Source organism: Caenorhabditis elegans, chromosome IV (genome assembly GCF_000002985.6).
Source record: "Caenorhabditis elegans chromosome IV".
Classification (NCBI taxonomy): domain Eukaryota; kingdom Metazoa; phylum Nematoda; class Chromadorea; order Rhabditida; family Rhabditidae; genus Caenorhabditis; species Caenorhabditis elegans.
The window spans coordinates 5,364,370-5,391,852 of NC_003282.8; the positions used below are offsets into that span (position 1 = coordinate 5,364,370).

The 27,483-nt window shown below is 35.2% G+C and overlaps 9 protein-coding genes, 1 long non-coding RNA gene and 24 other non-coding genes across 38 annotated transcripts; 22 read left to right on the top strand and 12 right to left on the bottom strand.

Moving 5' to 3' along the window:
* The first annotated feature begins 49 nt into the window (after positions 1–49).
* On the top strand, positions 50–70 carry 21ur-11261. The gene has a single exon (NR_053924.1).
* A 119-nt stretch (positions 71–189) lies between these two features.
* On the top strand, positions 190–2,382 carry F41H10.4 (GRIP domain-containing protein). Its single transcript, NM_068389.6, has 7 exons — positions 190–364; positions 410–535; positions 583–730; positions 783–1,624; positions 1,673–1,786; positions 1,839–2,001; positions 2,051–2,382. Exons 1-7 carry the CDS (start codon positions 191–193, stop codon positions 2,209–2,211), a joined length of 1,728 nt encoding a protein of 575 aa, NP_500790.1. The 5' UTR covers position 190; the 3' UTR covers positions 2,212–2,382.
* Positions 2,383–2,497: 115 nt separating this feature from the next.
* Positions 2,498–4,496, top strand: sand-1 (Vacuolar fusion protein MON1 homolog). The gene is made up of 5 exons (NM_068390.9): positions 2,498–2,689; positions 2,748–2,902; positions 3,219–3,571; positions 3,622–4,028; positions 4,080–4,496. Exons 1-5 carry the CDS (start codon positions 2,499–2,501, stop codon positions 4,351–4,353), a joined length of 1,380 nt encoding a protein of 459 aa, NP_500791.2. The 5' UTR covers position 2,498; the 3' UTR covers positions 4,354–4,496.
* Positions 4,497–5,431: 935 nt separating this feature from the next.
* Positions 5,432–10,408, top strand: F41H10.3 (the record flags this gene model as incomplete). Of its 5 annotated transcripts, NM_001372817.2 has the most annotated exons (13): positions 5,437–5,622; positions 5,682–5,735; positions 5,782–5,862; positions 5,912–6,061; positions 6,115–6,417; positions 6,467–6,605; positions 7,028–7,593; positions 7,655–8,198; positions 8,317–8,793; positions 8,844–9,122; positions 9,298–9,491; positions 9,542–9,778; positions 9,878–10,316. In NM_001372817.2, 12 exons carry the CDS (start codon positions 5,437–5,439, stop codon positions 9,584–9,586), a joined length of 3,018 nt encoding a protein of 1,005 aa, NP_001360037.1. The 5 variants fall into 5 exon arrangements, with proteins under 5 accessions (NP_741398.1, NP_001360037.1, NP_001293756.1 ...); NM_171339.8 differs by having other exon boundaries at positions 5,432–5,622; positions 9,298–9,778; positions 9,878–10,408; NM_001306827.3 differs by having other exon boundaries at positions 8,305–8,793; positions 9,298–9,778.
* Positions 10,247–12,748, bottom strand: elo-5 (Long chain fatty acid elongase 5). The gene is made up of 4 exons (NM_001380227.3): positions 12,469–12,748; positions 12,000–12,141; positions 10,469–10,795; positions 10,247–10,419 (listed from the first exon to the last, which is right to left on the bottom strand). Exons 1-4 carry the CDS (start codon positions 12,731–12,733, stop codon positions 10,329–10,331), a joined length of 825 nt encoding a protein of 274 aa, NP_001368393.1. The 5' UTR covers positions 12,734–12,748; the 3' UTR covers positions 10,247–10,328.
* Positions 11,675–11,695, top strand: 21ur-8571. Its single transcript, NR_053925.1, has one exon.
* 21ur-12455 lies at positions 11,898–11,918 on the bottom strand. Its single transcript, NR_053926.1, has one exon.
* 21ur-6614 lies at positions 11,901–11,921 on the bottom strand. The gene has a single exon (NR_053927.1).
* Positions 11,902–11,922, bottom strand: 21ur-5959. The gene has a single exon (NR_053928.1).
* Positions 12,215–12,235, top strand: 21ur-11505. Its single transcript, NR_053929.1, has one exon.
* Positions 12,219–12,239, top strand: 21ur-7502. Its single transcript, NR_053930.1, has one exon.
* A 500-nt stretch (positions 12,749–13,248) lies between the features above and the next one.
* 21ur-7851 lies at positions 13,249–13,269 on the top strand. The gene has a single exon (NR_053931.1).
* A 179-nt stretch (positions 13,270–13,448) lies between these two features.
* On the bottom strand, positions 13,449–13,469 carry 21ur-13654. Its single transcript, NR_053932.1, has one exon.
* Positions 13,453–13,473, bottom strand: 21ur-14146. The gene has a single exon (NR_053933.1).
* Positions 13,474–13,863: 390 nt separating this feature from the next.
* Positions 13,864–13,884, top strand: 21ur-6957. The gene has a single exon (NR_053934.1).
* A 709-nt stretch (positions 13,885–14,593) lies between these two features.
* Positions 14,594–14,614, top strand: 21ur-11841. Its single transcript, NR_053935.1, has one exon.
* Positions 14,615–14,903: 289 nt separating this feature from the next.
* 21ur-14946 lies at positions 14,904–14,924 on the top strand. The gene has a single exon (NR_053936.1).
* Positions 14,925–16,038: 1,114 nt separating this feature from the next.
* Positions 16,039–16,848, bottom strand: linc-36. Its single transcript, NR_101917.1, has 2 exons — positions 16,778–16,848; positions 16,039–16,258 (listed from the first exon to the last, which is right to left on the bottom strand). It is a non-coding gene; the product is annotated as a long non-coding RNA linc-36 (long non-coding RNA).
* Positions 16,204–16,224, bottom strand: 21ur-9599. Its single transcript, NR_053937.1, has one exon.
* Positions 16,514–16,534, top strand: 21ur-10367. The gene has a single exon (NR_053938.1).
* A 416-nt stretch (positions 16,849–17,264) lies between the features above and the next one.
* Positions 17,265–18,101, top strand: F41H10.2 (uncharacterized protein; the record flags this gene model as incomplete). The annotated part of the gene is made up of 3 exons (NM_068393.6): positions 17,265–17,483; positions 17,620–17,736; positions 17,817–18,101. 3 exons carry the CDS (start codon positions 17,265–17,267, stop codon positions 17,973–17,975), a joined length of 495 nt encoding a protein of 164 aa, NP_500794.1. The 3' UTR covers positions 17,976–18,101.
* On the bottom strand, positions 17,691–17,711 carry 21ur-9334. Its single transcript, NR_053939.1, has one exon.
* 21ur-12984 lies at positions 17,986–18,006 on the bottom strand. Its single transcript, NR_053940.1, has one exon.
* A 438-nt stretch (positions 18,102–18,539) lies between the features above and the next one.
* Positions 18,540–19,561, top strand: F41H10.1 (Membrane-associated protein). Its single transcript, NM_001306824.4, has 3 exons — positions 18,540–18,731; positions 18,958–19,226; positions 19,276–19,561. The coding sequence occupies exons 1-3, from the start codon at positions 18,593–18,595 to the stop codon at positions 19,474–19,476; spliced, it is 609 nt and encodes a 202-aa protein (NP_001293753.1). The 5' UTR covers positions 18,540–18,592; the 3' UTR covers positions 19,477–19,561.
* Positions 19,562–20,950: 1,389 nt separating this feature from the next.
* On the top strand, positions 20,951–21,769 carry F41H10.12 (CACTA en-spm transposon protein; the record flags this gene model as incomplete). The annotated part of the gene is made up of 2 exons (NM_068395.2): positions 20,951–21,366; positions 21,411–21,769. The coding sequence occupies 2 exons, from the start codon at positions 20,951–20,953 to the stop codon at positions 21,709–21,711; spliced, it is 717 nt and encodes a 238-aa protein (NP_500796.1). The 3' UTR covers positions 21,712–21,769.
* A 59-nt stretch (positions 21,770–21,828) lies between these two features.
* Positions 21,829–21,849, top strand: 21ur-8039. The gene has a single exon (NR_053941.1).
* A 410-nt stretch (positions 21,850–22,259) lies between these two features.
* elo-6 (Long chain fatty acid elongase 6) lies at positions 22,260–24,190 on the bottom strand. Its single transcript, NM_068396.8, has 3 exons — positions 24,011–24,190; positions 22,913–23,439; positions 22,260–22,478 (listed from the first exon to the last, which is right to left on the bottom strand). Exons 1-3 carry the CDS (start codon positions 24,182–24,184, stop codon positions 22,355–22,357), a joined length of 825 nt encoding a protein of 274 aa, NP_500797.1. The 5' UTR covers positions 24,185–24,190; the 3' UTR covers positions 22,260–22,354.
* 21ur-8696 lies at positions 22,556–22,576 on the top strand. The gene has a single exon (NR_053942.1).
* On the top strand, positions 23,540–23,560 carry 21ur-8126. The gene has a single exon (NR_053943.1).
* On the top strand, positions 23,708–23,728 carry 21ur-14029. The gene has a single exon (NR_053944.1).
* 21ur-8422 lies at positions 23,803–23,823 on the top strand. The gene has a single exon (NR_053945.1).
* Positions 23,885–23,905, top strand: 21ur-11141. Its single transcript, NR_053946.1, has one exon.
* A 260-nt stretch (positions 24,191–24,450) lies between the features above and the next one.
* On the top strand, positions 24,451–24,675 carry F41H10.36. The gene has a single exon (NR_053947.1). It is a non-coding gene; the product is annotated as an Unclassified non-coding RNA F41H10.36 (non-coding RNA).
* A 1,144-nt stretch (positions 24,676–25,819) lies between these two features.
* On the bottom strand, positions 25,820–27,188 carry htp-1 (HORMA domain-containing protein; the record flags this gene model as incomplete). The annotated part of the gene is made up of 4 exons (NM_068398.5): positions 25,820–26,100; positions 26,149–26,882; positions 26,929–27,076; positions 27,123–27,188. The coding sequence occupies 4 exons, from the start codon at positions 27,186–27,188 to the stop codon at positions 25,990–25,992; spliced, it is 1,059 nt and encodes a 352-aa protein (NP_500799.2). The 3' UTR covers positions 25,820–25,989.
* Positions 27,189–27,483: the final 295 nt, after the last annotated feature.

The following is a 27,483-nucleotide window of genomic DNA, read 5'->3' on the forward strand; positions in this document are numbered from 1 at the left end:
CCTGTTTTGCATTTTGTTTATGTTTTTTTGTTTTTGTGTTATGCATCAATAAGAGTAATTGGACAAAAACATGAAATATCAAGTTTTCTTTGATTTTTCCAACCGCCTTGTGTAGATTTATAGTTCGTTTTTTAAACGTTTGCTCCTAAACACCCAATTTATGTATTTTACGTTGCAAACTTTTTGCAGAATGGCGACAGAGTCGGGTGGCTTGTCGAAGGAGGAATTCCTTCTTGTTCAAGAGCAACTTTTGCAGCTGAAAAATGAAAATTACGAGTTACGAGAGGAGATTAAAAAGAAGAACGCAGCAGCTTCCCAACACCAAAACTCTCCGAAAAATGAAGCATTGCAATTTGCTAGCAAGGTGAGGAAAAGTTTATTTTTATTATAATTAATTTAAATCTTTCAGTTAATCAACAGAGCATCTTCTTCGAAAAAAGATGAAGCAGAAATTGAGTCGCTTCGGCGGAAACTAGAGACCCAAGAGCAAGAGTTTCGCCTTCAACAATCTACCCTTTTTGAAGAGCTCAAGACAGTAAACTTTACATTTAAAATTCAAGCTTTTCAATGTCCAAATTACAGATATCCACACAAAATGAGACATTAAAGAATCAAATGTCGTCTTATTCTGATCATCCTCTGGAAAAAGAAGCAGAAGAAAGGCAAACAGTGGAACAATTAAAAGAAGCTATTAAAAATTTAACAGACGAAAAAGTTTTGCTATGTCAAGGTAATTTTATTCCAACTTTGTTCAATACAATTAATTGTATAAAAGGTTACAGAAACAATTCCTGCTATAAGCAACAAAGTTACAAGTCTCAGTGAAGAACTTGAAAACTGTCAGACATTGAACGTCGAGCTTGAAGATCGTTTACTCTCAATAACTTCAGAATCCGAAGCTATTCTTAAAATTAAGGAGAAGGTTGTCGAGGAAAATTTGCGAATTAGGAAAGAAATTGAAGAATTACGCAGAGAAAATGAAGGGATTGCTGAAAAAATGAAGGAGAGTAACAATGCAGTGATGGATGAAAATAAAAAGCTTTCTGATGATAATCTGGAATATAGAAAGACAATGTTGAGTCAGAAATCTGAAATTGACAGTTTAAAAGCTGAGAATTTTAAACTCGTCTCTGAAAATCAACTAAATCATGACGTTTCTAAAAACCTTGCTGCTCTACAATCAGAAAAACTAAAGCTGACTGAAATATCTCAACAAGAAATATCAGGTTTGAAAAAAAAGATCGAAGTTTTAAAATCGGAAAATCATCGTCTTTCGTCTCAAATCCAACAGAACACTAATGAAGCTGCAAAGAACCACGAAAAACTTTTAGAAGACCGAGTACTTCTTCTCGAAACTCGTTATCAATTGGAAGTTGATGATCTTAAAAAGAGTTTTGAGTCGGATAAAGAATGTTTCCTTTTGAAAATGACGAGTTTAGAGGAGAAGCTGAAATCAGCGGAAGAAGACAAGAAGCTCGCAGTGAAAAAAGCAATGTCTCTTGTGAAAGAGCTACAAAAATCATTAAAAGAAGAGAGAAAACGAGCTGATTCTTATGAGAGAAAAAGCGAAGAAAGAGCTGGATGGCATGTGGTTCCACCAGAAAATGATAGGCAAAGTAGTCATGTAAGCACATTTAATCAAGGACTAACATATATTCATCAAATTTTTCAGACTTTCGACGGAAACGAAAGTGTTTCATCAATGTCGGCAATCGAATCGGAGAACGTTGAACTTATCACTCGTCTAGCCACGTTACAAAAGATTCATTCGGAAAATGCAGATTCCGTAGGATCTTCTTTGCAGAATTCTTTGAAATATTGGAATAATCATCTTTCAGATTCTCCAACTCGAATCAGAAAATAGTCGCTTGCGACGGGAAGTGACGGAAAAAGGAGAATTAATTGAGAATTTGATCCGCGAAAAACCTCTTGGCACCGGATTTCAACAACAGAATAATCTGGGTTCTTCTTCTTCTTCTTCTGTTCAACCGAAACTTGAAGGTTTAGCTTCTAAAATTTTCATTTTTTTAAATACTGAAAATTATTCCAGCGTCATTCCGAAAACTGCTCAATACACTTGGCCAAGATTCCCGAGATTCAGATGTCCGTGAAATGAACAAAAAGCTGCAAAGAATGCTTGAAGAGACACTTTCTAAAAATATAATTCTTCAGAGAGACTTGCAAACTATTATGGAGAGAACTGGCTTGTAGATTTATATCTTTTTTTAAAATTTCTATTGAATCCGTGTGTGCATATGTAGATATTGTTACTGAAACCATTGCATTTTTTTTTCTGTATTTTTTGCTGAAATTTCAATTGATCTAATTTTCCAATTAAGCATTTTGTATATTCTTTGTGCATAATAATTTTTTAATTTTCAGTTTCCCATATTATTTTTTTATTTTCTCTCTGTCTGGTTCTCATTTTTTGAATCCACAGCAATACTTAATTCTTGAAAAAACATGAAATTTTCAGAAAAATCTCGCCAATTTTCAGAATGGAAGTAGAAGTACCTGGTGGATCAGAAGCTGCCGATACTGGAAGTGAAGCGAGTTATAAAGTGTCACAAGTAGAGATTGAAGATGTTGAAGAGAATTTGAAAAATGCTGATGTGATATTTGAACATCTTGAGCAACTTCCATTTCAGGTGTTTATTCTGAGCGAATTTGGAAAACCGATTTTTGTAAAGTGAGAATTTGCAAATATTATCCATTCAAACACACAAAGCCTTCTTTAAAAATTACAGCAACGATCGAAATGAGGGTGAAATCGTCAGTTTGGTGGCTCTAATTTGTGCATTTGTGAGCCGATGCCAATCTTGGGGTGATAGTTTGATGACGATGACGTCACAGGATAATCACATTCAATTTTTACACAAATCACCGCTTATTTTCTGCGTTGGTAAGAATTTTATGCAATGGAAACGCGCTCCGCCCCCGAAGCATGGGTCTCGTTAGGAATTTACCGGCTAAATCAAGAATTCAAATGTTTTCAGTTCGTTTCGCCGATTTGGCAAATTGCCAAGATTTTTTCGTCTTTTATGCTTTCTGTTACTGTTGGAACGTAAATTTTTCGAAGAGCATAACGTTTGGGTTTACAGTTTTGCCGCCGAACCTAACGAGACCAATTGTTCGGAGGCGGAACTATTTCAATTCGCTGTTTAGCGCGTTTTCGCGTTGATTTCTCTCTTTTTTGATAGAACTTTCAACGATTTCAGTCTCAAAATACCCGGAGCAACTGGATCAACAACTGGAAGTCCTTTTTGAGCAGATTTGTTCGATTCTTTCCAAAAGTCAATTGGAAAATGTATACAAGAAAAAGGGTGACAATTACGATCTTCGAAAACTTCTTCGTGGAACCGATCGTTTAATTGATTCATCGATTTCTTCGTGGAGAGCCTCCCCGATCAATCTTGTCGATTCTTCGATTTCGGCAATTCCAATGAATCCATCAGATCGGGAATTTCTATCAACAACGATGGCTTCATGTCTTGGAGCAGCGAAATTAGATGGTGCTCTTTTCGGAATAATGATTGCGAGAAGGCAAATCGCAGCGATGGTTAGATTTAAGGTGGGATGATAAAAAATAGAGATTAATTTAATTTTTGATTTATGTTTCAGAAATATATGATTCATCCTCGTGATTTGAACATTGTCATCAACCTTGTCTCTGATAATACTCTACAAACAGACTCCCAGAATTGGGTTCCAATCTGTCTGCCACGGTTCAATGACACAGGATTTTTCTACGCCTACATATCGTATCCATGGTGCAATAAAGAGCAAGATATTCCTGTGTGCATTGTGCTTCTTTCGGTGAAACGAGATCATTTCGATGGGCTCAAGGAAGTTCGACAACAAATTGTGACGAAGTTGGAAAATAATCAAAAGTTCTTTGTTAACTTTGCACAGGCGATGAAGACGCCGAATCTTTATCAAATATCACAAATCGGATCGAATTCCGAATCGCTTTGGTCGTTTTTGTATTTAAATCATTCTTCAAAGCAAGTCTGTATGTCAGCCTCAAAGTGAGTTAGCCTCTAAATGTTCCATTAATTATATGCGCTCTATTATTTCAGAATTCCCCTAATAACACGTGACGAACGATGGATTGCTCGTTCAGAAATGCGTCGATCTTCATCATTATCATCTCTCCATCCACATCTTCGAACTCTTTTCGTACGTGGCACCAAACATTGTCTTTTTGTTTGGGTCACTGATCTCTTTTCACTTTACTGCATATTCGGACCATTTGTCACCGCAACAATCGCATTCCAAGTCGTCGAAAAGCTTCTGAAATCGCTGAAATCTCACGAACAACGATATTTTATCATTAATTCAACATCCTTTTAATTTTCAACTGTTTGTAAAAATTGTGATACTTAAAACGTTTACGTGTTTTCTAACCACAGATTTTAATTTGCCAATATATTTTTACTGCCCTTCAAATTGCCAAAAAAGATCAAGTAGAAATTAATAAAGCGAACCTCTCATTCATTACTGTTTACAGCAAGTGTAATACGTCTTAAATGACGTCCTATGATCTAATGTACTTATTAAACAAAGTTATTGGAAAGAATAGGGAAAAGTATCGATTAAAACGTACACATTTCGAATTGATGTTGGGGGAAGCGGAGTGTGTTTGAAGGAGTCTCGCTCGTCTCTATATCTCTGCACTCTCCGCTTCTCACACACTCTTTCGCCGTCATTTCGGCCGTGTCCCCCACTTCGTCGGTTTATTCTACCCGCCTTCTCCTTCACCATCGCTTTTTCCTCGTCCACCAACACGCGCTCTTTGAATTTCTAGCTGATGGCTATGGCAACCAGAAACCTGTGACATTTTAGTTTTGCATGAAAACTTTTTGATTTTCAAACGAAATTTGTTTTCAATGAAGAGAAACGCATAGTATTTTGAAAACTTCCATTTTTCAACGCCTGCCCATTTTTTTAAAATTTGGTTCAACTTTAAAATAGTTTAAAGTTTTTTTTTAAATTTAAGCTCGAGCTTTTTCTCCTCAATTTGTCGCAATTTTTTAATTGTAAAAACAATTTTTTTTTGTAATTAGCTAAACTTATTCCTATAAAAATCCTGAAACGCCGCTTGCACTTTCACTATACGAATAACTCTTTATATTATGTTTTTGATGGGTATTAGAACAATTTAAAAGCACCCTTTCACACATAACAAAAGATTTCTGGGCACGAAAAAAAACAAATTAGCATGGATTTCTATCTGAAAACGCCTGAAAATCGATTTTTTCTGCTATTAGTCCAATGGAGCGCACTTCCTGACCCCATCATTTTTTGTATTTTTTCGAATTTCCCATCGTTTTTAGGCCAAATTTTTTGTATTAATAATCTTAATTTCTAGTTTTCTTTGCTTTTATCTTTTCTTCAAGTCATTTCAATCCTCATATCACTATTTTCAGCTCAAAAATGTCGTACCGCGTGTTTTCACGCGTCGATCCCCATGTGCCATCGACATCCACAGCTCCACAGCGTCGTTTTCAAGAAAACTTGCAAAAATTCAAGCGATTTTTTCCGCCAAACGCACCACCAACACTCTGGGAAGTTTGCTCCTCGAAACAACGCAGCAAATCATTGAAAAACACGTTTCAAACGGTAAGTTGATCAGAAAAAAAAACTGAAGGAACGAAAATCAATCATGTCGAAGCTTGCAGGAAGTACGTGCACTACGAGGACTTAATTTTACAGTATTGCTGAATCCGTACAAAGTAAGTTTTAAGAAATTCCACAAAAGAACCATAAATTTTTGTTCAGAACTATCTCAATGATCTCACAAATCTATCCGGTTTCACCTTCGATGATCTTTGTCAAGCACTTCGATTCTTTGCATTTTATGTGAGTTTTGAGTTTTAAAAAAAATCAGACGAATATTGAAATGTTTCAGAGAAAACAGCCAGTTTTGAAGTCAAATATGGAAGATGCTAACGAATTATTTCGATTAATTGCAAGTTGCATCATTTATTCAAATGATAACTGGAGGGCGTCCATCGATAAATCAACACTAGTGGATACGCTGTCAATGAACATTTTGGAGGTAAAGAAAATGCAAAATATTCCTTCAGAATACAATAAATTCATAATTTTCAGAAGCAGAGGCTTAAGAATCTGAAACAAGAATCATCTGAACAAAAAGATCCAATATACCCACCACTATTCCAAGATGATGAGCTACCTTCTGTTCCAATACAAATTGGCAGATTGAAAGACAGAGAAAAAGTACCAATTCCTCCGCCTCCTTGTAGAAATGATTTTTCGATGCGACAATTTAATCCGTTGGAAGATGAACATTTACGATCAATGCACCTGTGGAATCATGTTGGGTGTAATGATGCAAAATTCAATGGGCCATTTGAGAGAACTATCAAAATGATGTCTAAGAATAATGTTGCGGTTTGTTTAACATTGAATTTATTTTTAAAATAATAATGATAAATTTTAGATTCGCTCCAAAGATCGACGATTGAGCGATGTGGAATATTACGGAGACAATGAAGATTTACCATCCACACATATCAGTTTTAGATTAGATTCTGTGATGCAATTGATTAACTTTGATTTCCCCAAAATTGAAGATGATGGTGAGTACCACTTTTTCCGTTTTTTTTTTAAGAGAAAAGTCAATTTAAATTAATTTTTCAATAAAAACGAGCTGAAAATTGATGAAAAAACAGGTAAAATAAAACCGTGCGGCAACATTGCGAAAACGCGTGCCGCGGAAAGGCAACTCCGCGGCGCGCGCTTCCGCAACCCGCCGCATAGTTTTTTTGCATATTGTTCATCTCATTTTTTATAATAAATTTTCAATTTTTGTTGATTTTATCAAGCTTACCTATCAAAATCTTGAAAAATAATATTTAGAATGGCTATATTACTTAAATCCGAAGAAATTTCGTGAGAAACAATTGAAATTAAGATGCGTTGCGATTTATTTCAAAAAATATCTGAATTTATGCCAAATATTTGAAAAATCTCCCAAAAGACCTGAAAATTTTGATTTCAGGATATTTCTCCAAAGAATGTCTGGATAGTGCATGGTATCTCTACGAGAATTATCAAACTGCTCTTCATGAATGCACAACTGCTTTCGCAGTTATCCGACCTCCATCTGGACGTACAATCAAGCCGGGATTCGTTGAAGATGGCCTAACTACAGACGAATGTTCAGAATTTCATATGATGGGACGACATATTCATGGATTTTTCCAAGTATGGAGGGAAGAGGATCGTGGATGGAGAGAATCAAATGGAAAATGGGTCCCACGGCGATATTTGGTGGATATCTACAATCATATTATGTTTCCATTATTCGTAAAATGGGAACTTTGGCCGTCAACATTGAAATGGGCTTTTGATAAGTACAGCTTGTATGGATTAAGACTAATGTCAATGATTAGAAGACATCCACAAGAATTGTTGAATGCTGGAGAGAACTTATTTTCGAGGTATCCATCGCATTTGTTGGAATCGAATAGATATGATATGAGCACTACGAAAGGACGGAATCAGTATTTATCAGCAATTCAAATGGAGAATAATCGAGTTGTGGACAAGCATATGCACAGTTCGGTAGGTTTTTTTTCGACGAGAAATTATATACATGACAATGAATTAAAATATAAATTTTCAGGCTTACAAGCTTCTTATCGAAGAGGACGGAAGAAGGAGAAAGAGGAAACCGAAGGATGAAGCTCTACTCGGAGTTGCTGCAAAAGTACGAACACCTCGAAAAGTTCTTGAGCCACCTCTATTTGCTCCAACTCGATTTATTTCTTCATCAACTCCAAAACAACGCGCCCTGCTTGTTCAAAAAGAGAATTTGGAGAAAACAATGATTAATCAAGTGCCACCAGTTGTAAATACACCACCATCCCCACAACAGACTGCTTCACAACTCAAAAAGACGCCAACTTCGGCTACAAAACGTCATTTACCGGAAATTGAGCAAGAATTGAAGTCGGAATCTGTCCCAGCTCCACCACCAACCAAGAAAATGTCAATTATAGCTGACAGTTGGGATGATCATGTTGGTAATTCGATGGAAGAAGAACATGTAGATGAGAAGGATTCGGAGAAAATGGAAGATTCAGAAGGAAGACAGAATGTTTGGGTTCCACAGGATCGAGGAAAAGAATATGCACCTGAACAATATGCGCGAGATATTATCGAACATTGTAAGTTTTGACGAAAATCCGTTACTCGGTCCCAATTTTTTTAAATTTTCCTCAGAAAAAAATTTAATAATATTTTCCAAAGGTATTTTCTAAAATAATTTCCCAGCCGAACTTTCAGATATTCCTGCTGCTCGAGATCATCCACCTCAACCACAACAACCACCACCTCCACTACCAACGCCGAAGCCTCCACGAAGACGGAAATCCGGTCAGAAAACTGATCAAACGACTCCATCATCAGACGCCGAAGCTTCATCCGATCCTGCACCGCCTGTTCCTGCTGCTCCAGTGGCTCCTGTTGTTCCAATTGTTCCAATTGTTCCAGTTCATCCTGTACCTTTGCCAAACGGAAGTGTAAATACTCCAAAAGTGAAGACGATTGCAAAGACAACAGCACGAGTACTGTATTCCATTAAACCTCAAATACCACCAATTGCGAACAAAACTGTGTATCCTGTCAAGAAGTTGACACCTTCTGTAGTTCCGTCTCCAATGATTTTAAATGGAAATACTGCAACTGCAAGTCCATCGAAAAATGCAGCATCTGTAGTTGTCAGAAATGCATATACATTTTCATTACAGCAAAAAGCTCCATGTTAGTTTTTGTTAAACAAATATGCGAACCTGCTTGAAATTATTTTTCAGATTATCCAGCTGGAATGCGTCCGAAACCAACTCAAAATGGAATTGAAACACCTCCGACAGGAGCACAATCTTTAATGCGTGCAGCCTTCTATAGTGAGAGTCATCCTACACGAAGTCCCCTCGTCCCGTATGGTTTTGTTCCTCCAGTTGCCACATCATCTACTTTTGTACCTGCTGCAACAATACCATCACCTGCTAGCCGAGCAATAGCTCATCAGAAGCAAATGCTCTTAAATACGGAAACGTGTCGACGCGTTATGCCGTTTAATATTCAAATGGGTGAGTATTATGGATTTAAAAGAAAATTGAGCTCAAGGAAAAACTTGTAGGTTATCCAAATTTGTTTGCTTCTCTATCTCTATCTCTCTCTCTCTCTCACCTTTAAAAAAAATTTCCATAATTTCTCAATTTCTGAGTGTTGTGTCGTGGTGCTCATTAAATCCGTCCATTTCAGCATTCAAACCACGTCGTTGGGATCCTCTTCCGAAATCTTCTGGTGTTTTGGCTCATTCAAATTCAACAATACCATATGTTCAGCGAGTCCCCAACAACTCAACACAATCAGACTTTCGGCCGAGAAGCTTCAGTCAAAATAGTGTTGCTTCCCCGGCTCCTGCTCCTGTTCCAAATGCAATAAAGAGAAGAGAAGTAGGGAATTTAAAATCTCGGCAGTATGTGCCATGGATCGCAAATAGCAGGGCGTTGGTGGCAGCGGCGATGGCAACGATGGAGGAGACGGCTGAAAAGATGTCTTCGAGCCCGTTACTATCGTCACAGGCTCCGATGACAACTTTGATGCCAACTCCTCCTCCTCCGGCTCCGGCTCCTGCTCAAGCATCTGCACAATCAACATCAGCAACTCCAGCATTGGTGGATACAATATCGGCTGGTTCAACGACTACAGAAACAACTACAGGCGATTCAAATCAGTCAAAGTGAGTTTTTGAATTTTTTAATGAAAAAATATGCAGACTGGTTCGAAATAATTTTCAAAAAATTGGCATCCTTACCTTTTTCAAACCAAATATTTTCAGTCCTCCTTTACGGACGTACACATCACACATTCGAAAAACTCCTGGAACAACACTGACACCTGAAGAAATCGGCGACGCGATTCGAACTGAAAGTCAAAGATTTCAAGAGGATGGTGATGAAGGGCCAACAGTGAAAAGCTTCCTAATGAACATCTACAAATGATGGGATTTTTCTTTCATTATTGATTTATTGTTAATTATTTATTCCCCACTCCCTTTAAAAACTAATTTTTGTATCACTGTTATAACTCCGGTGTATATTTGTTTCCTCTTCCATCCCGTGTTCTTCCACTATTCTCTCATACTTATGATCTTCAGTTTATTTCGACTCTTTCTTGGTATTTCACTATTACGGCTTCCATTTTATTGTGTTGTTTTCTTTTATTATTATCATTCATATGTTATCAGCATATTTAAATAAATGTGCATTTAAATTAAAGTCCCGTCTTAGTTAGTTAGCCTTCTTTGTTTGAGTTTTTGCCTGATCCTTTGCCAAATTGTACTTTTTGCCTCCATTCTTAAGATAGTGCTCTTTGTAGAATCTGAAATTCACTTTATAATTTCTTTCAGTTTTTTAATGCTCAAACTTACTGAATCCATAGATAGAAGTAGGTAGTAAGCATGAAAAATCCGATAGCTGTTCCTCTGAACGAGTAGGCTAATCCTTCAACTCCCTCAACATAGTGTTTATAGGAAACATGAACTTGTGCGAAAATGGCAACTGCGAATTGAACCATTTGAGATGTGGTGATTGCTTGAGCAACTGATGGTGGAATTGGAACTTTCAGAGATTTCAGAAGATAGTATCCATACATGAATGCATGAATAATATAATTCATCCATACAACCCAAACCATATGGACAGCATCCTCATGGTAGCAGACAAGAGCATAGTAACCGGTCAATGCGTGATGGTACCTGGAATTAATTGGAATTATAGATGGGACAATACCTTTTTGAATTTCAGCGAAAATTAATAGGAACTTCAAGTTCTTAGCTCATTCATTTGAACTCTGAGAAGAAATTCCGAGTTTGTGTATTGCGGGAACACAAAAGTCTAAAAATGCGTACTGATCAACATATCTGACGCGCAAAATATCTCGTAGCGAAAACTACAGTAGTACCAGTAATTCTTTAAATGACTAAATACCATACGTGTTCATTTACGAGGCTCTTTTACTAGTGATGCCTAATGAGCTTTTCGAAAATCTAGAGCGTACATCAACATGTACAGTAGTCATGGAACGAACTACTGTAGTTTTCGTTGCGAGATATTTTGCTCGTCAGATATGTTGCTCAATACGCATTCTCAATATTTTGTGTTAATTTTTTCAATAGGTTTAATTGTTAATAAAAACAACTTAAACATTCAAATCGACAAAATTAACTACAGTATCCACGGGTTTCTGCGCTCTCTCATAAATATTGTAATTCACGAAAATTTGACATTTCAGTTTAAAGGCACACGCTTTTTTTCAAGAGGGTCTCGCCACGATCTTGGTCTTGGTAGTAACTACAGGTGCAAAATTTTATAGATTTGTTATTTTTATATAACAAATGATGTTGATTATTTTGTATTTATCGTATTGTAGTTAAAATTTCATTAAAATATCAAATTCGAGCATTTCAGCCCGGTCAGTTCTCCTCAAGGAGTACACGATCTCCGTGGTCAACATTTTACAGTCAATCTTTAATTTTCAGAAGCCCGTGCGCACCAAAAGTTTCAGCAATAAATGCTTTAAAAGTTTTACTGTTTCACAAATTATTGAAAATTACCTACAAATAAATGCTTACTAATCATGCAAGTCTTTTCCATTCTCTTGAAAAATCGAAAATTTTATTCAAAGGTTATTCGAAAAAAATTGTCTGTTGTTGTTCATAACAGCAAAAATCTTATAGAAGTATTATGAACAGTTTAATGTTCTGAAAATTGGTAGAATTTGAACTGAAACTCAAAGCCCTGTATATCCAACGGCTCACACTTTCAGCTCCACTAGAAGTCCACTGGACCTAACTTCTCTAATGAACGAGGAAATCCCTATCAATCATTAACTCTTAAAATCATCAAAATTTAACAAACCAGTGAAACATACTCTACAAAATTTTAAAAACAAAAACTAACCAGTGCATGAAAATAAGTGGTCTCTTGCGAAGAACAATGAATACTGTATCCAAAAGTTCCGGAATCTTTGAGATAACCCAAAGGAAGATCCAATATCCAGAGGTACTGTCAGTGTAAAGCTCAGAGACATGGGAATAGGTGTCTGAAAAAATGTATTATTTTTAAAAATTACTGTTTCAGAGATTTATTAAAATTAAAAAAAATTTTTTAGACAATTAATGTTGTGAAAGGAAATTCAAAAGAAGGATTAAAGCAGCTGAAAAAATGTAGGCGCCTACATGCCTACATGTGTGCCTACAAGGTACACCTAACAAGCTTCAAAAGCAGTAGTTATGACAAAATAGGTGTAAGGCGCCTGCAGGCTCACCTGCCTACGTGGTGGACTAATTGTTGTCTTACCAAAAGCAGTATTTACAAAGTTAATTTAGAAAAAAAACCATGTTTCATTGAAAATGCTTTTAAAACTTACGACTAAATCCATCCTTTCTGATAACTGATAACAAAGTAGGAAAAGTGAATAAGAATCCCAATAAGCTGAATGTCGAAAGAATACCATTCCAAATGTTTAATGGAGTACTGAGATCGAAGGCTTTTCGGTCTTTCATATAATATTTCAGTCCAAAAATAGTGGCAATATATCCGACGGCAAGCTTTGCTGAGAAACCTTCAAGGCCTCGAGCAACTTCTTTGGCACCTTCATAAGTGAAGTTTGTTCCAAGAATTTGATCCATCATCTTGAAGGTTCTAGTCTGGAATTTTGAAATTGAACGGTTTTATAGTTTTTTAGATGGAATCGCGAAAGAAAAATCTCCTCCCATTTTTGAAAAATTTTGATAAAAAGGAACTGATAAGAACACAAATAATCAGTCATTCAATGAGCTCTCACGCCACGATCGTCCGATGACATGATTTTGAATGATTTTCATGTGAACTTGAATATGTTTTGCAGGTTTTAAGAATTTTAAAACTTAATCTAGTATAGGAGCTCTTGTAACCGAAAAAAATCATGAATCATGCAACGATTCACTTGGAAAATTAAGGAAAAAAAAATGTGATCAATTTGTCAATACGATAAGAAAATGGAGCAGTGATTAGTGATAACTGGGAGTTCTCTGCTGGTTTTTTGAACGATTTCCTATGTCATGACATAATAAATTCATTCAAAACCATTTAAAATGAAAGTTGTTTTTTTTCATAAAAACTACTGTTTCAAAATAAAAATAAGTACTGATGCCATTTTTTCTATTAATCTTAGAACTACACTATGTCTCTAAAGCTGTAGGTAATTCAAAAAATTAACTTGCACGTTTACAAACCAATATGAAATTAGCCATACAAGATTAATAGTGGAAATACGGTAGATGTTTATAGATGATAATTTGTGACATTTATGGGTCTCACAGCGAATAACTCTAGCTCATATTAATATATGGGTCACTGTTGTATCTGTTGCAGCATTTTGCAGATTTAACAAATTTTGGCAGAAATTGTTCAGTTGATTTGAAGAATTTGAAACCGCACAAAAATTGATATGAGTTAAAGTAACTAGTTGTCCGCGTGGCAACACCTATGCATTCAGAAATTATAAACTTATCATCCTTAAATAGACGTCTGTTTAATAATATTTATTATCTAATTCTCAAAATGCCAAACATTCTCACATTTTTGAATTTGAATGTTTTGCGGGTTTTGAAATTTTCAAAATTAAATAAAGAGTAGTGACACTAGAAATTAAAAATCTTGACATGGGCTAAACTTCATCCTAAAAATTAGGAAAATAATCCATTTAAAATATTGACAAATGTTTTCATAAAATCTACTGTTTCAGAATAGCAATAAGATTTGACGTCGATTTTACTGATAGTCTTCTTCTATTTTAAGAAAATTTCTAATATTAAAACAGGCATGCGCGGTACACGTACACAGAATTTTCCGCACATGAGCACAATTTTAAGCAAAAAAATTGTCCAATACATATGATTTTAACACAAAAATTCTCAAATTTGTAAATTAAAAAAAAAATTGGGAGTTTTAAAACTATACAGTGACTAGAAACCAAAAAATCTTCAAAAGAACAAAACTTCATCTACAAAAAATCGGAGAAGCAGGTTGGTCTTTATGGTACATTGATCATTGATTAATGATAACTTTTTTTTTGTTGGCTTAAAAAAATAACGGCAAAAAACAATCATAGAATCAGACAGTTATTCAAGTATTTGAAATTAAATTTTTTGAATTCCGCCCTAAAAAGTGACATGAGTCGTCACTAGTTGTCCGCGTGGCAAGACCTATGCGCTTCAGGAATAACAAACTTATCATCTTTAAATGAACGTCTGCTTAATAATCTATAATAGTATTTTGATCTGATTCTGAAAAAGCCAAACCGTCTCACATTTTTGAATCTGAATATTTTGCAGGTTTAAAAATTTTTTAAATTAATAAAGAGTAGTGTCACTAAAAATTAAAAATCTTGACAAGGGATAAAATTCATCTTAAAAATAAGGAAAATAATTTATTTCGAATAATAACAAATGTTTTCATAAAATCTACTGTTTCAGAATAGCAATAAAATTTGATGTTCATTTTACTGATAGTTTTGGACAAAAAGTCTTCTCTACTATCGTGTTTCTCATAGTCATTCATTGAAAGAATTTCAAAAATGAAACAACTTAATTTTTTTTGCTCTTTTGTTCTGAAACAGGCATGTGCGGCATACACAGAATTTTCCGCACATGAGAACAATTTTAAGCAAAAAAATTGCCCATTACTTATGATTTTAACACAGAATTTCTCAAATTTGTAAATTAAAAAATGTTTGCAGGCTTTGGGAGTTTTAAAACTATACAGTGAATTTACTGTTTCAAAACCTGTATGTCTCATTGAAAAAAAAAAATTAGTCTGCATTCTTCCAAGATTGTTGAAATTGAATCCTTTCGAAAATGGATAATGCGCATGTGGTGTTTTTACTGCATTATTTTTAGACCTTGAATATATGCATTGAAATAGTTAATTTCTACAGACATTGCGCACTCTCCATAACGCATTTCTCATAGTCAGATTTTTCATTCAAATCAAGTTGTTGAAAGTCAAAAATAGGAGTTTTAGCAGTATGCACGCGTGTAACCACGAGACAGGGTAGGCAAGCACTTTTGTGACAACTGGGAAGATCCAAAATAGTCATTTGAAAATATTTTTGCTGAAGGTTATAATTAAAAATTTATTCAAAAAAATTTACTGTTCAAAACCTCTATGATCACGTACAAATTTTGTGAAACCTAGCTTTTGGTGTCCTCCACAAGTCCATTTGAAGTGAGTAGTTTGAATTGGACCAAAAAAAAAACAAGATACAGTTTCAATTAAAAAACCCAGAAACAGTTTTTGCACGCATGTAGGCAGACTGGCATTTTTGGGCTACCAGTGAAGACCCAACAGAGATAAGACAATAAAAAAGTTTTGGTTTGAGCTTACAATTCGGTTAATTTGTTATCAAAAATTTACAGTTTCAAAGACTCTATGAGTACAATAATATGAGTACTATGAGTACAATGAGTACATACATATAAGTTTAATTAACGCTAATTCTGATTCTCTTTCGAATTTTCAAATCAAAGTGAATAAAATGAATTAAAGCACAACGACGCAAAACAAAAAGAAGAGATTATTTTTAAAAAAAAACCAGAAATAGTTAATTTCAACCAAAGATTTTGTGCGTCCAAACAGCTTGAATTTAAGGTGCAATGTTTGTGAAATAAAATCATATGAACAACAATTTAAGTCAATTTCTAATATTAGCGAATTAGAAAACAAATTTTAAAGCAGATTAGCCAATTTTTTCAGCTTCAAACTAATTGCACTTCCCTACTTTTGACTACGATTCTAAAATATTCAGACAACTAATGCCAGTCTTAATGATTTCCGCATACTTTGTTCTTTTTGGTCATTTTCCCTTTTATCTAATACGGAATTCCTGGTTAGATAACCAGAAACCTGTCATTTCCTGACTTTTCAAATACTTTTTGCGAAAAAAAAATCACAAACAGATAAGAAATTACTTTATTTCAAGTAAAAGTGAGAACAGTGAGTTGGTGTGAATTGTGTGCATTTCGAAAAAGAAACTATTGAACATGAAAAGTACGGATGAAGAGAGCTCAAGATTCCGGTGATGGAGCCAAACGGACAAGTTCTGGATGAAGCAAAATTACTGAGTGAAACGATTGTGGACGAAACATAGACATTGGTGATCCATTTAGAGTTAACATCTGGAAATTGAAACAGAGATTATTTAATTTAATTTAATATAATTTATTACGATAGTGTAAGATATCGTGAGGTAGAAAAAAACTTTAAGTTCTAAAATATGCAAAATGAGATATAAAACTTTTTGCAAAGTTGGCAGCTTCTTCTACAAAACATTTCTGTAAGAATTTTCAAAGACACAAAAAGTTTGAAAAAATATAGAAATGTTCACTGTTTCAAAACATTTGTGAATAAACAGTTCTAATTTGGTTCATTACTCTTCTCAATATGAAGTTTTTATTGCTTTATTATACTCAAAATTATCTGAAAACACCGAATTTCATAATAAAAAGTTTTGAAAATATCATTAAAAAAGTTATGGCGACTCAAAAAATGACCTAAAATTAGTTAAAATTTGAAATTTGATCGGTTACCAAGAAGTTACCAAATTTTACTAAATCTGGTGATTCATCGAAAAAATTCCTGTTCACAGCACAATCAAACAAATGCGAGTTAGGGAAACTTTAAAAAAACAAGATTACCTTTTCACGTGAATAGCAACATTGAACTGTGTCCATGGCTGAGCTGTTGATATTATTTTCTTCATGGTAATTCTCAGAAAACATTCGGATTTCGTTGATTCTCTCGAAAATAACTAAAAATAAAGTTCTAACAAACAACGAAATGATTCTTCTTTTGAATTTTATTTTGAACACGTTCACGTAACTTTTTAAACTTTTTTTGAATTTTCAATATTTCAATCGTTTCATTCCATTTTTACTACATTTTAAAAATGTTCGTGGATACGTCACGGCGTCTCTCATACCTTTTTTGTCATTGTTTTATTTTATCTCCTACAAAACCACCCCGTTTTATTATCTTCTATCCCTGCAAAATCCATTGCTCCCGATAGTAAATTTCGGCAACTTGAGGGAAACTGAAAATGTTATGGTAAATAGTTAGTTTGTAAGAAAATTGTTCGGAATGAATATGAAAGGATGGATATGAATTCGTCTGTCAGTCGTAACCATGGAAACTACTGAATCAAGCCTTTCGAGAGAAACGACGTACTCCAGTTCTCATGACTCCGATGAATACTATGATCGTTTGAGAAACATGATTTTCAAGAATCTGGAAACTCCAGGGACACCAATCACTAAGAAACTACAAGGTACAGGCGATCCTCATGCGAGGCAACTGCTCCGCAAGCGTCTTCTACGCAAGAACAACAAAAAAACGTGTGACCAGGTGAATGACTTACAGAATTCCAGTGTTGGATGGGTTACATGAGAGACTAGTGAACTTTTGATTTCAAAATTATCATCAGTCGCGAAAGTACCCAACACGAATGTTTATTGTTTTAAAATGCAAATAATTATTTCAGGAACTATCCTTTGTGAATGATAATATTCGGTACTATCAACTGATAGATTTTGCGCAGAGAACAAGGTGCCGGTGGGATCTGTACAGCTTATATTATCTCAAAACTGCAGCTCGTCGAGTAAGTGCTTTTCTTGAAACAGTTTTATTTTTTCAATTGGCTGCCCATATTTAAATATTGTGTTTCTCCTATTTTTGCAGAGCTACGGATACAGTTCTAAAAATGCGGAATTGACAGCCAAATCTGAAGACCCAGCAGTTCAACTCCTGGATCCCAAGAAGTCAGCTCTTCGCTGGATGCTCTGGTGTGAGGCAGAACCACATGCCGGAGGAATTCTCGCAGACGATGGGCATGGATAAAAACTTATTGATGTTTTCATTGATAATGGAAACAAACGCGTGAAACGATAAAAAAAGAAGTGGTGGAGCAGAAACAGTAAAAAAATGATCATGAGTCCGCTGTATAGCATTCAGGTAAAAACGCGAGGCTTCGCACTTTTTGTATATACTTTTATAAAATGCTACCATATACATATTTTCTTAACTCTTTTCATGGGAACAGGAAACACCAGAGATTCAGAGAACAATCACCACTTTCTCGTGTTGGATGGGCTCGAGTTATTCTGGACGAGGCCCATTCCATCAAAAACCACTCATATTAAAAAAAGGGGATGATAAATATATTTATCTGTGATAAATTATCACACTCAAATTTAATTATATTATTTCAAACTACACAGTTTTACCAATGTTCCAATGTTCAGAAAACTTTTATCCTTGAAATTACCTTAAGATTTTGTATAAAAATTACAATTTAATTCAAATTCACGTCAAACTTTTTTGAAAAACAAACTTTCCTACCTCAACGCGATGCTCTACTCTATTTATTTGACACGTTATAAATGCTCACAGTTTGCTCACAAATGAATCAGTACTCAATACTAACTAACTTCTCGTATCAACTAACCTTCAACAAAATGGGATGCTTATCGACAATTGAAGCTCCACTATGTGCTGTCATCACTGTCATATGCCTAGTCGGTGGACTCTACTCAACTGCATACAAAGTTGCCGGATCAAAAACGGTACTCGACGAGACTGCTTTGGATACTAAAGGTTAGATTTGCAGTTTGTTTCAGATACAGGAAATGTGCACTGGGTTTGGAATTGATGTAATTTCAAAGAAGACCTTTTAAACATACAAAACTGCATTCTCAGTTGGACACTTCGGACTATGTCACTCTGAAGTTGTTTCATGTTGTTTTGTAAACCTGAGAACAACTTCTAAATGACATTGGTTTCATCTGTACATCTTGAACCCTAAAAATGTAGAATGTTTCAGATATGTTGATGACCGCATTGGCACTCATGTCACTCATTGGACTCTGCTCAACTCGTCGTGCATTTGGTGTCTTCACTCTTCTCTTCATGCTCCATGCATTTGTATTCTCAGCACTCCATCTTGCACATACAATTGCACTCTTCATTAAATCACTCGATTCTCCATGTCAATATCTGAAAACTCCCTCAACTGGAACACTCAATTCGGATATCTGTCATGCTGTTAATGGAGTTACTCTGGTGTGTGCAGTGATTTCAATGATTGCTACTGTAAGTTTCTTGGTTATAATCTAATTAGTTTTATCTGAAAATTGTTCAGGCTCTTGCCAGTATGGCCGTCTTCATTCGTCTCACTACAGTCGTCGTCAAAATTTCGGATATGAGAGTTATGGCAACAAGTCGTTCATTTGACAACTCAATGCCACAATTAATCAGTAGAAAGTCAATTGAATCGGAGAAAGAAGAAGATTGTTTGGAGACACCAAGAAGAAAAATGGGACAAGCTGATATCTTTGTGTGATTTTGATTCATTTAATAAATGTTTCATTAACCCTTCCGAGTAGCAAGAATATACATTTTAATAAACGGTGTCACAACAACTCAGCAATCTTCTTGTCACTTCTCGGCTGCAATTCACAGAATAATTGATAAATTTAGAATTATTTTGAAAGTTGTAACCTTCGAGAAAAGTCAAAACAAGAATTTTTTCTGCATTTTTTATGTTTTAATTTTGTTTGAATTATTTAAATCAAAATATTGTAAGGGTCGAAACATGCGACATCTGTTTAAGTTTCCTGAGAAGCTCATATTTTTAAAAATTTTGGTAATTTAACATAATCAACAAGTTTATTCAAAATTAAAGTTATCTTCTGTAAAGGTTGTTGGATGATTGTATGAGTCCGAGAAGCACTTGAGCCACTAGGAACGTGCTAGGAATGCAGCGGGTTTGCATTGAAGTCTGTCCAGAACCAAAAGCATCGCATCCATTAAGCAAATGAGCATTTTTGCCAAAAGTTTAACCGGAAATTATGAAAAATCTAACTTTTTTGGAGTGTTTTATTATGATATTTGGTTGTTTTGGATCATTATAAGTGCATTTAGACAAAATCCCCACTGGCGCTACTCCACCTTTAAGGTAAATTGGACATCAAACTCAATCAGTCTTAATGACTTATACACTTTATGTCGTGAATATGATGGAGCAGAATCTCCATTATTCACGACTTTGATAATTATTGCATAATTATAAACTCTACAACGGACGCTAGCAACACCGAGCACATCTATCACCATTGCTCAAGGGACAACCGTGCAGTCGATACATAAAAGGAACAACCACTTGAACCATTTTCGCCGTGAACTCCGGAGGGATGCATACAAAGAGGAAAGGAAGCTGACAACAACAACATTCACGCCATGACCTTGCCACGCCGCAATTACGAACAGCTCAACACGTGGACTATATTGCCAACCTTGGAGGGACTACCCGAATCAGCAAAAAAACCTTATATTTTCTGAAGATCTTTTTGAATATTTTTACCAGTTTTCTTCAAAAAATAATTTATTCCCAGCTTTTCCAGCTAACCGATTGGTGATTTTTCGTCGTTGAAGAGATCGATCAAGCAGTTGTGACTTAAGACAATTTTGTCGTAAATATGCCACATCGCGCTGAAGTACAGTATGGTACCAACAACGAAGACGGAAAAATAACGATAAGAGGCGTTTGGAATCACGGGAACGTCTGCTGGCTAGCATGCTTGGTACATTTCATCAGCAGAATCCCCAATGTCCGTACAATTGTAAGTACAATTGTTAGCAGTATAACACAAGATGTCAATTTGTCAACTTTGGATGCTCTAAAAACTAGCTGAGGTGAGTAATTGTGTATGAAAATGTTGTTTTCAATTAAATATATGAACTTATAGGCCGTTCATAATCTGTCGATAGCTACAAGGAATATCCCCATTTGGAATATACAACAAGACGCGGCAGATATGATGCCAGTTTCATTCGAGTGGATAGTGGATATAATGCTTGTTGCAAGCAAAAATTCGAAAAGCAGCATGGAAGCTTTAAAGGAATTTGGACAAGTTCTATTCCCAGTTGTGGGTGGAAACTCATTGATACCTGGCCGAGTGTTAGGAGGAGATAGAACACCACTGATCATCCAAGTGTCAGTTGGTTTTGAAACCTTATCAACGGCATTAGCAGGATTCGGACGCTTCATCTATCTACCATCAATGATATTTGTTGAATTGCAAAGAGCTCACCAGTTACATGCGCATTATCCATTTTCGAAAGGATTCAATTTCAACAATCTTGGAATAATGCAGACTAATTTTTCAAAGCAACATGAAAAACGACGACTCGAAATGACCCATGTTCTTCAAATGTTCAATGGACTTAGAATGTTGGTTATAATCATTAAGAACTTTAAAAATGTATTATTTTCAGCCAACTATCGACGATCTTCTCACAAGCTGCAAAACAACAAGCTGATTCTCTAGAAGAACAGATGCGTGAAGATATCAAGAAGATAGCAACATTTGATTCATCTCCGGAAGCGACGGAAAACAGCTTCTCTGTCGAAGAAGAGGATTATAGCTATAAGCTGAATGGTGTCATAATTTTTGAAGGAGAAAATCGGGACGAAGGTCATTTCTTGTTCAGTGAATATACTTTGACCGAAACTTTTTTCACTGTTTCTAGAAGTCTAACAAACTTCATTTTTGTAGAGCTCACTATTTCAGTATAATTAACCAGCACGAGCTTACAGTTGGATTTTTTCTATCAAATTGTATTTAATTTATTTATTGCTAAAAATTTACTGTTTCAAAGCCAGTTTAGAGAGTGCATCCACCAATTCGTTCAGTAGGCTGATCTTTAGAGCATCCAAAGTTGACAAATTGCTATCTTGTGTTATACTGCTAACAATTGTACTTAGAATTGTACGGACATTGGGGATTCTGCTGATGAAATGTACCAAGCATGCTAGCCAGCAGACGTTCCCGTGATTCCAAACGCCTCTTATCGTTATTTTTCCGTCTTCGTTGTTGGTACCATACTGTACTTCAGCGCGATGTGGCATATTTACGACAAAATTGTCTTAAGTCACAACTGCTTGATCGATCTCTTCAACGACGAAAAATCACCAATCGGAAAAACATAAATTTTTTAATAAAAAACTTTTTTTCATATTGAAAAAGTTATAGGTTTCAACATAGGCATAGGAACGAAAAAATCTACCTGCCTGACATAAGGTAGTTACCATACTTTGTTTTTAAGATAACAATTAAAATAATTGTATTCTACTAAACCTTTATTATACAAATCAGAACATTTAATAGAAAGTGTAAACTACCCGGAAAAAAAAGATAAATTATCTCTATTCTAATATTTTATTCAATTTTCTTTTCAGTCTTCTTCTCTGCATTAAACTTCTTGCCACCTCCCTTGATGTATGATTGATAGTAGAAGTTTCCGAACAGAACGACATAAGAGATTTCCATGAGAAGGCAGAACCTGGAAATATTGCATTTTACTAATTTTATGCTGTTTCAAAAGTATTGTAAATTTTCTACAAATTTTAGTTGTTCTAATACATATGTAGTGTCCACTATCAAATTTCCTTGAGTTGCTTGGTAACAACAAAAAAAACTCATAAACTGTGATATTTAGCAAAATGTTTTCAATTTACAAAATGTTGTCGATTAATTATTTTAGTGTCAAAGCTGTATAAACTCATGTTCTGAAATAAATTACAGCAGCCGACAACGACAACATTTAGTGAAATGGTAATATTTTGCTAACTATCACAGTTAAAAAAATACATGTTTGAAAAACTAAAGCAAATCACCAAAAAAAATCAAATCTAGGCGGAATATTAACTTGCATTGTATAGTTTCGTGTTACACTATGTACTAAAAAAAGACACTACATATTGGACAAAAACCCACCAATAATATCCTGGAGTTGAGTCAACAGATTGTCCAGTAACTGCCAAATATCCAACGTGGAAAAGAATGAAATGAGTAATAACGAATTGAAGAATTTGCATTGTTGTAATATTCTTGGCAATCCATGCTGGAACCTTGACACCAAAAGAACGAAGCATATAATATCCATACATAATTGAGTGAACTGAGAAATTCATCCATGTAATCCAAGTATTAAATCCCAAATTAGCTTCAAATGACATAAAAGCATAATTCATTGTAAGCACATGATGATACCAATGAAGGAACATCAATGGCTTTTTACGAAGAATAATAAAAAGTGTATCTCCGAATTCAGCAACTTTTGAGAGAACGAAAAGCCATGTGAACATTCCAGAAAGTCCATTATAAAAGTCTCCGATGTGAATGTAAGATTCGAAAAATCCACGGCTGAAGAACTCGTGGAGAAGTCCAAATGTAGTGGCAAGTGATCCGAGAGTTGAGAAAATAGCAAGACCCGCATTCCAGAGATTCAGTGGTCCCGTGAGCTGGAAATAAATTAGTGGGGTTTTAAGTGGGTGGATTGGTGGAAAATATAATTCCCGTTTCAACCGCAATTTTTATTTTGTAGTATATTTCCACTGTTAATTGAGAAACGATCACAATTTTCTTTTAAAAGTTATCAAAGCAGTATTTATAAAAGTTTTTGTTTTAAAATGGATAAAAGCTAAACTTTTGATTAAAAAAAATTGAATTTTCATAAAATGTTTACCGTTTCAAAGAATCTATAGACTCACATCGCATTTCTGGCCCCACTTTCCAGTTCTAATTACCTCCGAATAGTTAAGAAATCACCAAAGATGTACTGTTTCAGACAATCTATTTAGAAAGTAACATCAAATAAATAGTATTTTGTATCTGGTGGCATTAAAAGTAAGAAAATAATTACTGTTTCAGGAAATATTTAATTGTGTGATACAAAATGAGTTCTAATCTACCAGCAATGTATTTTCAATTAATCAAAAAATGGGTTCTTAATTATTTGCAACACTAAACTGTTCAATAATAAAATTTAAATTTTACCGAAAATTTACTGTTTCAGAGAATCTACAAACTTACATCAAATGGTTTTCGGTTTGTCATGACAGCCTTGAGCCCAAAAATAACGACAACATATGCCATTGAGATCCAGAAAGCAGCATACTGAGTCTGTGCAATATGCTTTTTTGAGAGCTCATGACTGAATGGAGCAGTTGTCAGCACCTCAAAGAATGAGACTTCTCCCTGTGGCATTTTTACCTGCAATTTTAAACTTAAAAAAAGGAACTGCCATATGAAGAGTGTGGCTCAAAGTAAACTGCTAAATAAGAACCAGATCTAACAGGTGGGGCTTAAGATTACTGTAGATGGGTACAAGGTACAAGTCTCTAGACTAACATAAGAATACAACAAAGCAAACATTTTGGCTCCAAGAGCCCGAAAGTCACAAAACACGGTCATCACCAACTCCTTTTTATACTTAACCATCTCGTTTTCTGCGTCTCTCCCTCTCTCTCTCTCTTGTAGTGAGATACCAAATGGTGGTCTGATTTTTTTTGTTGGAAAAAAAGGTAAAAAGGCGGAGGCAAGTGATTTTTCGAAGAAAATTCGGAAATTATGGGGCGATGAAAGAGGCGGTAGACGGGGGAAAGAGAGAGAGGGAGAGAGTGGAAGACATTTGTTTATAGGTTTTTTGAAGTGAAACGATTCAGAACACACTCAATGTACGGTCAAAGAATTGTAACTCTATTGATAAGATGTTTTTTATTAAAAAGTAATTGAAAAGTGCCTGAAACAGTAATTAAATTTCGTATATAAATGGTTTTTAATATATTTTTTCATGATTTGTGTATAATACCCAGTAACGGAATTTTGTGATTTGTGCGCCAAAAATACTATACCAGGTCTTGACACGAAAAATTTGAGTTTAATGCAAAAGGCTGTGCGCCTTTAAAGAGTACTGTAATCCCAAACCTACGTTGCTGCAGATTTTTTTAAAAATCGATGTGATTTGCTAAAATTAATGTGTTCTTATTATTATCATTGAGAGATTTTTTAATGAATACAAGTACAATTAATTTTTCCCAAAATACTATGAAAAATCGATAAAAATTAAGTTTTTTATTAAGAAGAGTTTGAATTTCCAGTATTTTCTGAAATAAAAAATTGTATTTTTAATCTTTTTAATCAAAAATTGTATTCTTTAATCTTTAATCCTTTTAATCCCATGACCTGGTATTCTTGGCGAAAAAATTACAACATTTTGTGTCTGGGTAATATCCAGTCGTGAATTCGTGAATTAATTCGCCAAATCTGAAGACTCCACTTCAAAAGAACATTTTTCTCTCGATAGGTCTCGCCACGATCCATTTTGTTGGCGACAGGCGCGACTGCTCTTTCTTAAATGAAAATTGAGATATTTGTTCGCTAGAATGTGATTTTTTAACAGAACATACAAATATATGGTTTTCGTGGCGAGACCAATTTAAAGTAGCACGCGCCTTTAAAACGACTACAATCAACCTGAATACTACATAAAATTGTTTCAGACACTGCAATAAAAAAGCTTTTTCTGATAAATTTTGTGACGTCTGACATTGAAAAGTAGAATAAACTGTGTTTTTTTTCAAAACTTGAAACCAACAATCAACAATCGCCACGTTCCCTTGCAAACCACATAAATTTTAGCAAAGAACCTTGAGAAAAGTTATCGAGGTCAGCATGAATGGTGAATACAAAGAGAATTTCGAGATTTACCGAAAGATACTCGGAGCGGTATCCAGCAGAAGAAGAAAAGAGAGAATCCTTTTTAGATTGGTCAATTGTTGAAAAATTCTGAAATGCACTGGAGTATCTTGAAAATGGAGTCATGGGAAACATGCTATTTAATAACACCAGTCGATTTATTTATGAATGACTGTAATTTGAATAAAAAAAACTAAGGATACAATAATGGAGCAGAAAGGAAACACTCAAGACAATAAAACATTTTACACGATGATATAGAACATGCCAAGTTACAGAATGAAGCTATAATCTATTGAAAGCTAGGAAAAAAATTATTTACAGGAACGAGAATATGGAGACGATCTGGTTTTGCTGCCATCGGCTCCTCTGCGAGTAGTTGGTCTCGTCTGGATAGGCGACATTTGTGCTTTCTCGAGAGACTCCTACAATTTTAAATTTTTTGTTTATATGTAAAAAACTAATAAACTAACAGTTATATCATCCACCGGAGAAGTCTCGTTTCCTCCTTGATCGTTGACAGATTCAGTAGTGGCCTGACTAAGACTTGTGTCACTGTCCTCCGAATTAAACGATTTATACAGCACATTCACTGGATTGAATCCATGCCTATCGGAAACTTTGTCCAGGTGTCGCTTGAGAGTCAACTCTGCTTCGTATGAATCGGACATCAACATGCTCCAGCATTCCATGTTTGCAGCGTGGCATCCTGGGCGCAAGTGACCAATGGTTGCCGATTGGATATCATCAGGAAGTGTGTAAAAAGTGGAAGAATCTTCGAAGCCATCAATGCGGAAATTGGATGGAGCATCGTTTGTGTACTCCAATCGAAAATTAGCCGTGAATTCTTCTGGCAACGGTTCGAGAACTTTTGTGCAGAGGAACTGAACACTGCGAACAATCGTCACCATTTGATCTCGTACGCTGTCGCCACCCTCGTATACAAGTTGAGCAAGCTTTGCGAAGTGAGGATCTTCCTGGCCATTCTTGTCAGTGCTCAGACGAGCAACCACGCCGCCATTCTCAAAATAAATGAACTTCATAGAGAAAACTTCGATGGCTTCAAGATCTCCTTCATTATTTGTGATCACGAGGGAGACTTCTTTCAGAAACCCATCCTTTGTTGCATCCCCAGCATTTCGAAGTAGTTGAGCGATTTGGTTAGACCGTGGGTTTCTGAAGCACAGCGTCATGCATTTCAGCTTTTCTGAAAAAGAACATTTACTATAAAATGTGATAAGAAAAACATTTACCAGTGATGTAATTCTTCGTGAAATATTCTTGTCCAAGAATGTTACGGTTCCTAAGAACAGCCGAAAACGCGACGTAGATTGCTCTGGTCATGAAATTGGATGATCGATCCGGGTCGCTGACAATCCTTGGGAAAAGTTTGGACCATTTCTAAAGATGAAAAAAATTACAATGGCCATAAAACCATGAAAAAAACCTTATCATCAATGGAATCCGCCGATTTGTTGAGCGATTCGTCGTAGATGGTTTCCAAGGGCGCCATCTGCAAAAAAACAGTCTCATTTTTAGGCAAGAGTTTGTAAATGTGAAATATAATATAATTCCTCGAGGAATACTATGCAAAGAAAGAAAAAACCCAATGACAAGCTTAAAATGATACACTAAAAAACGAAAAATTATTTTCGAAACTAGGAAACGATATTTGAATTTTAAAAAACACAGAAAATCGTCAATTTCGAAAGCCTAGGAAAGAATTTTAGGATTTCAAAAATGCAAATAAAATGCTAAATTAAAGGTACATCGGATTGGGTAAGTCCATTGGTCTCGCCACGCAATTA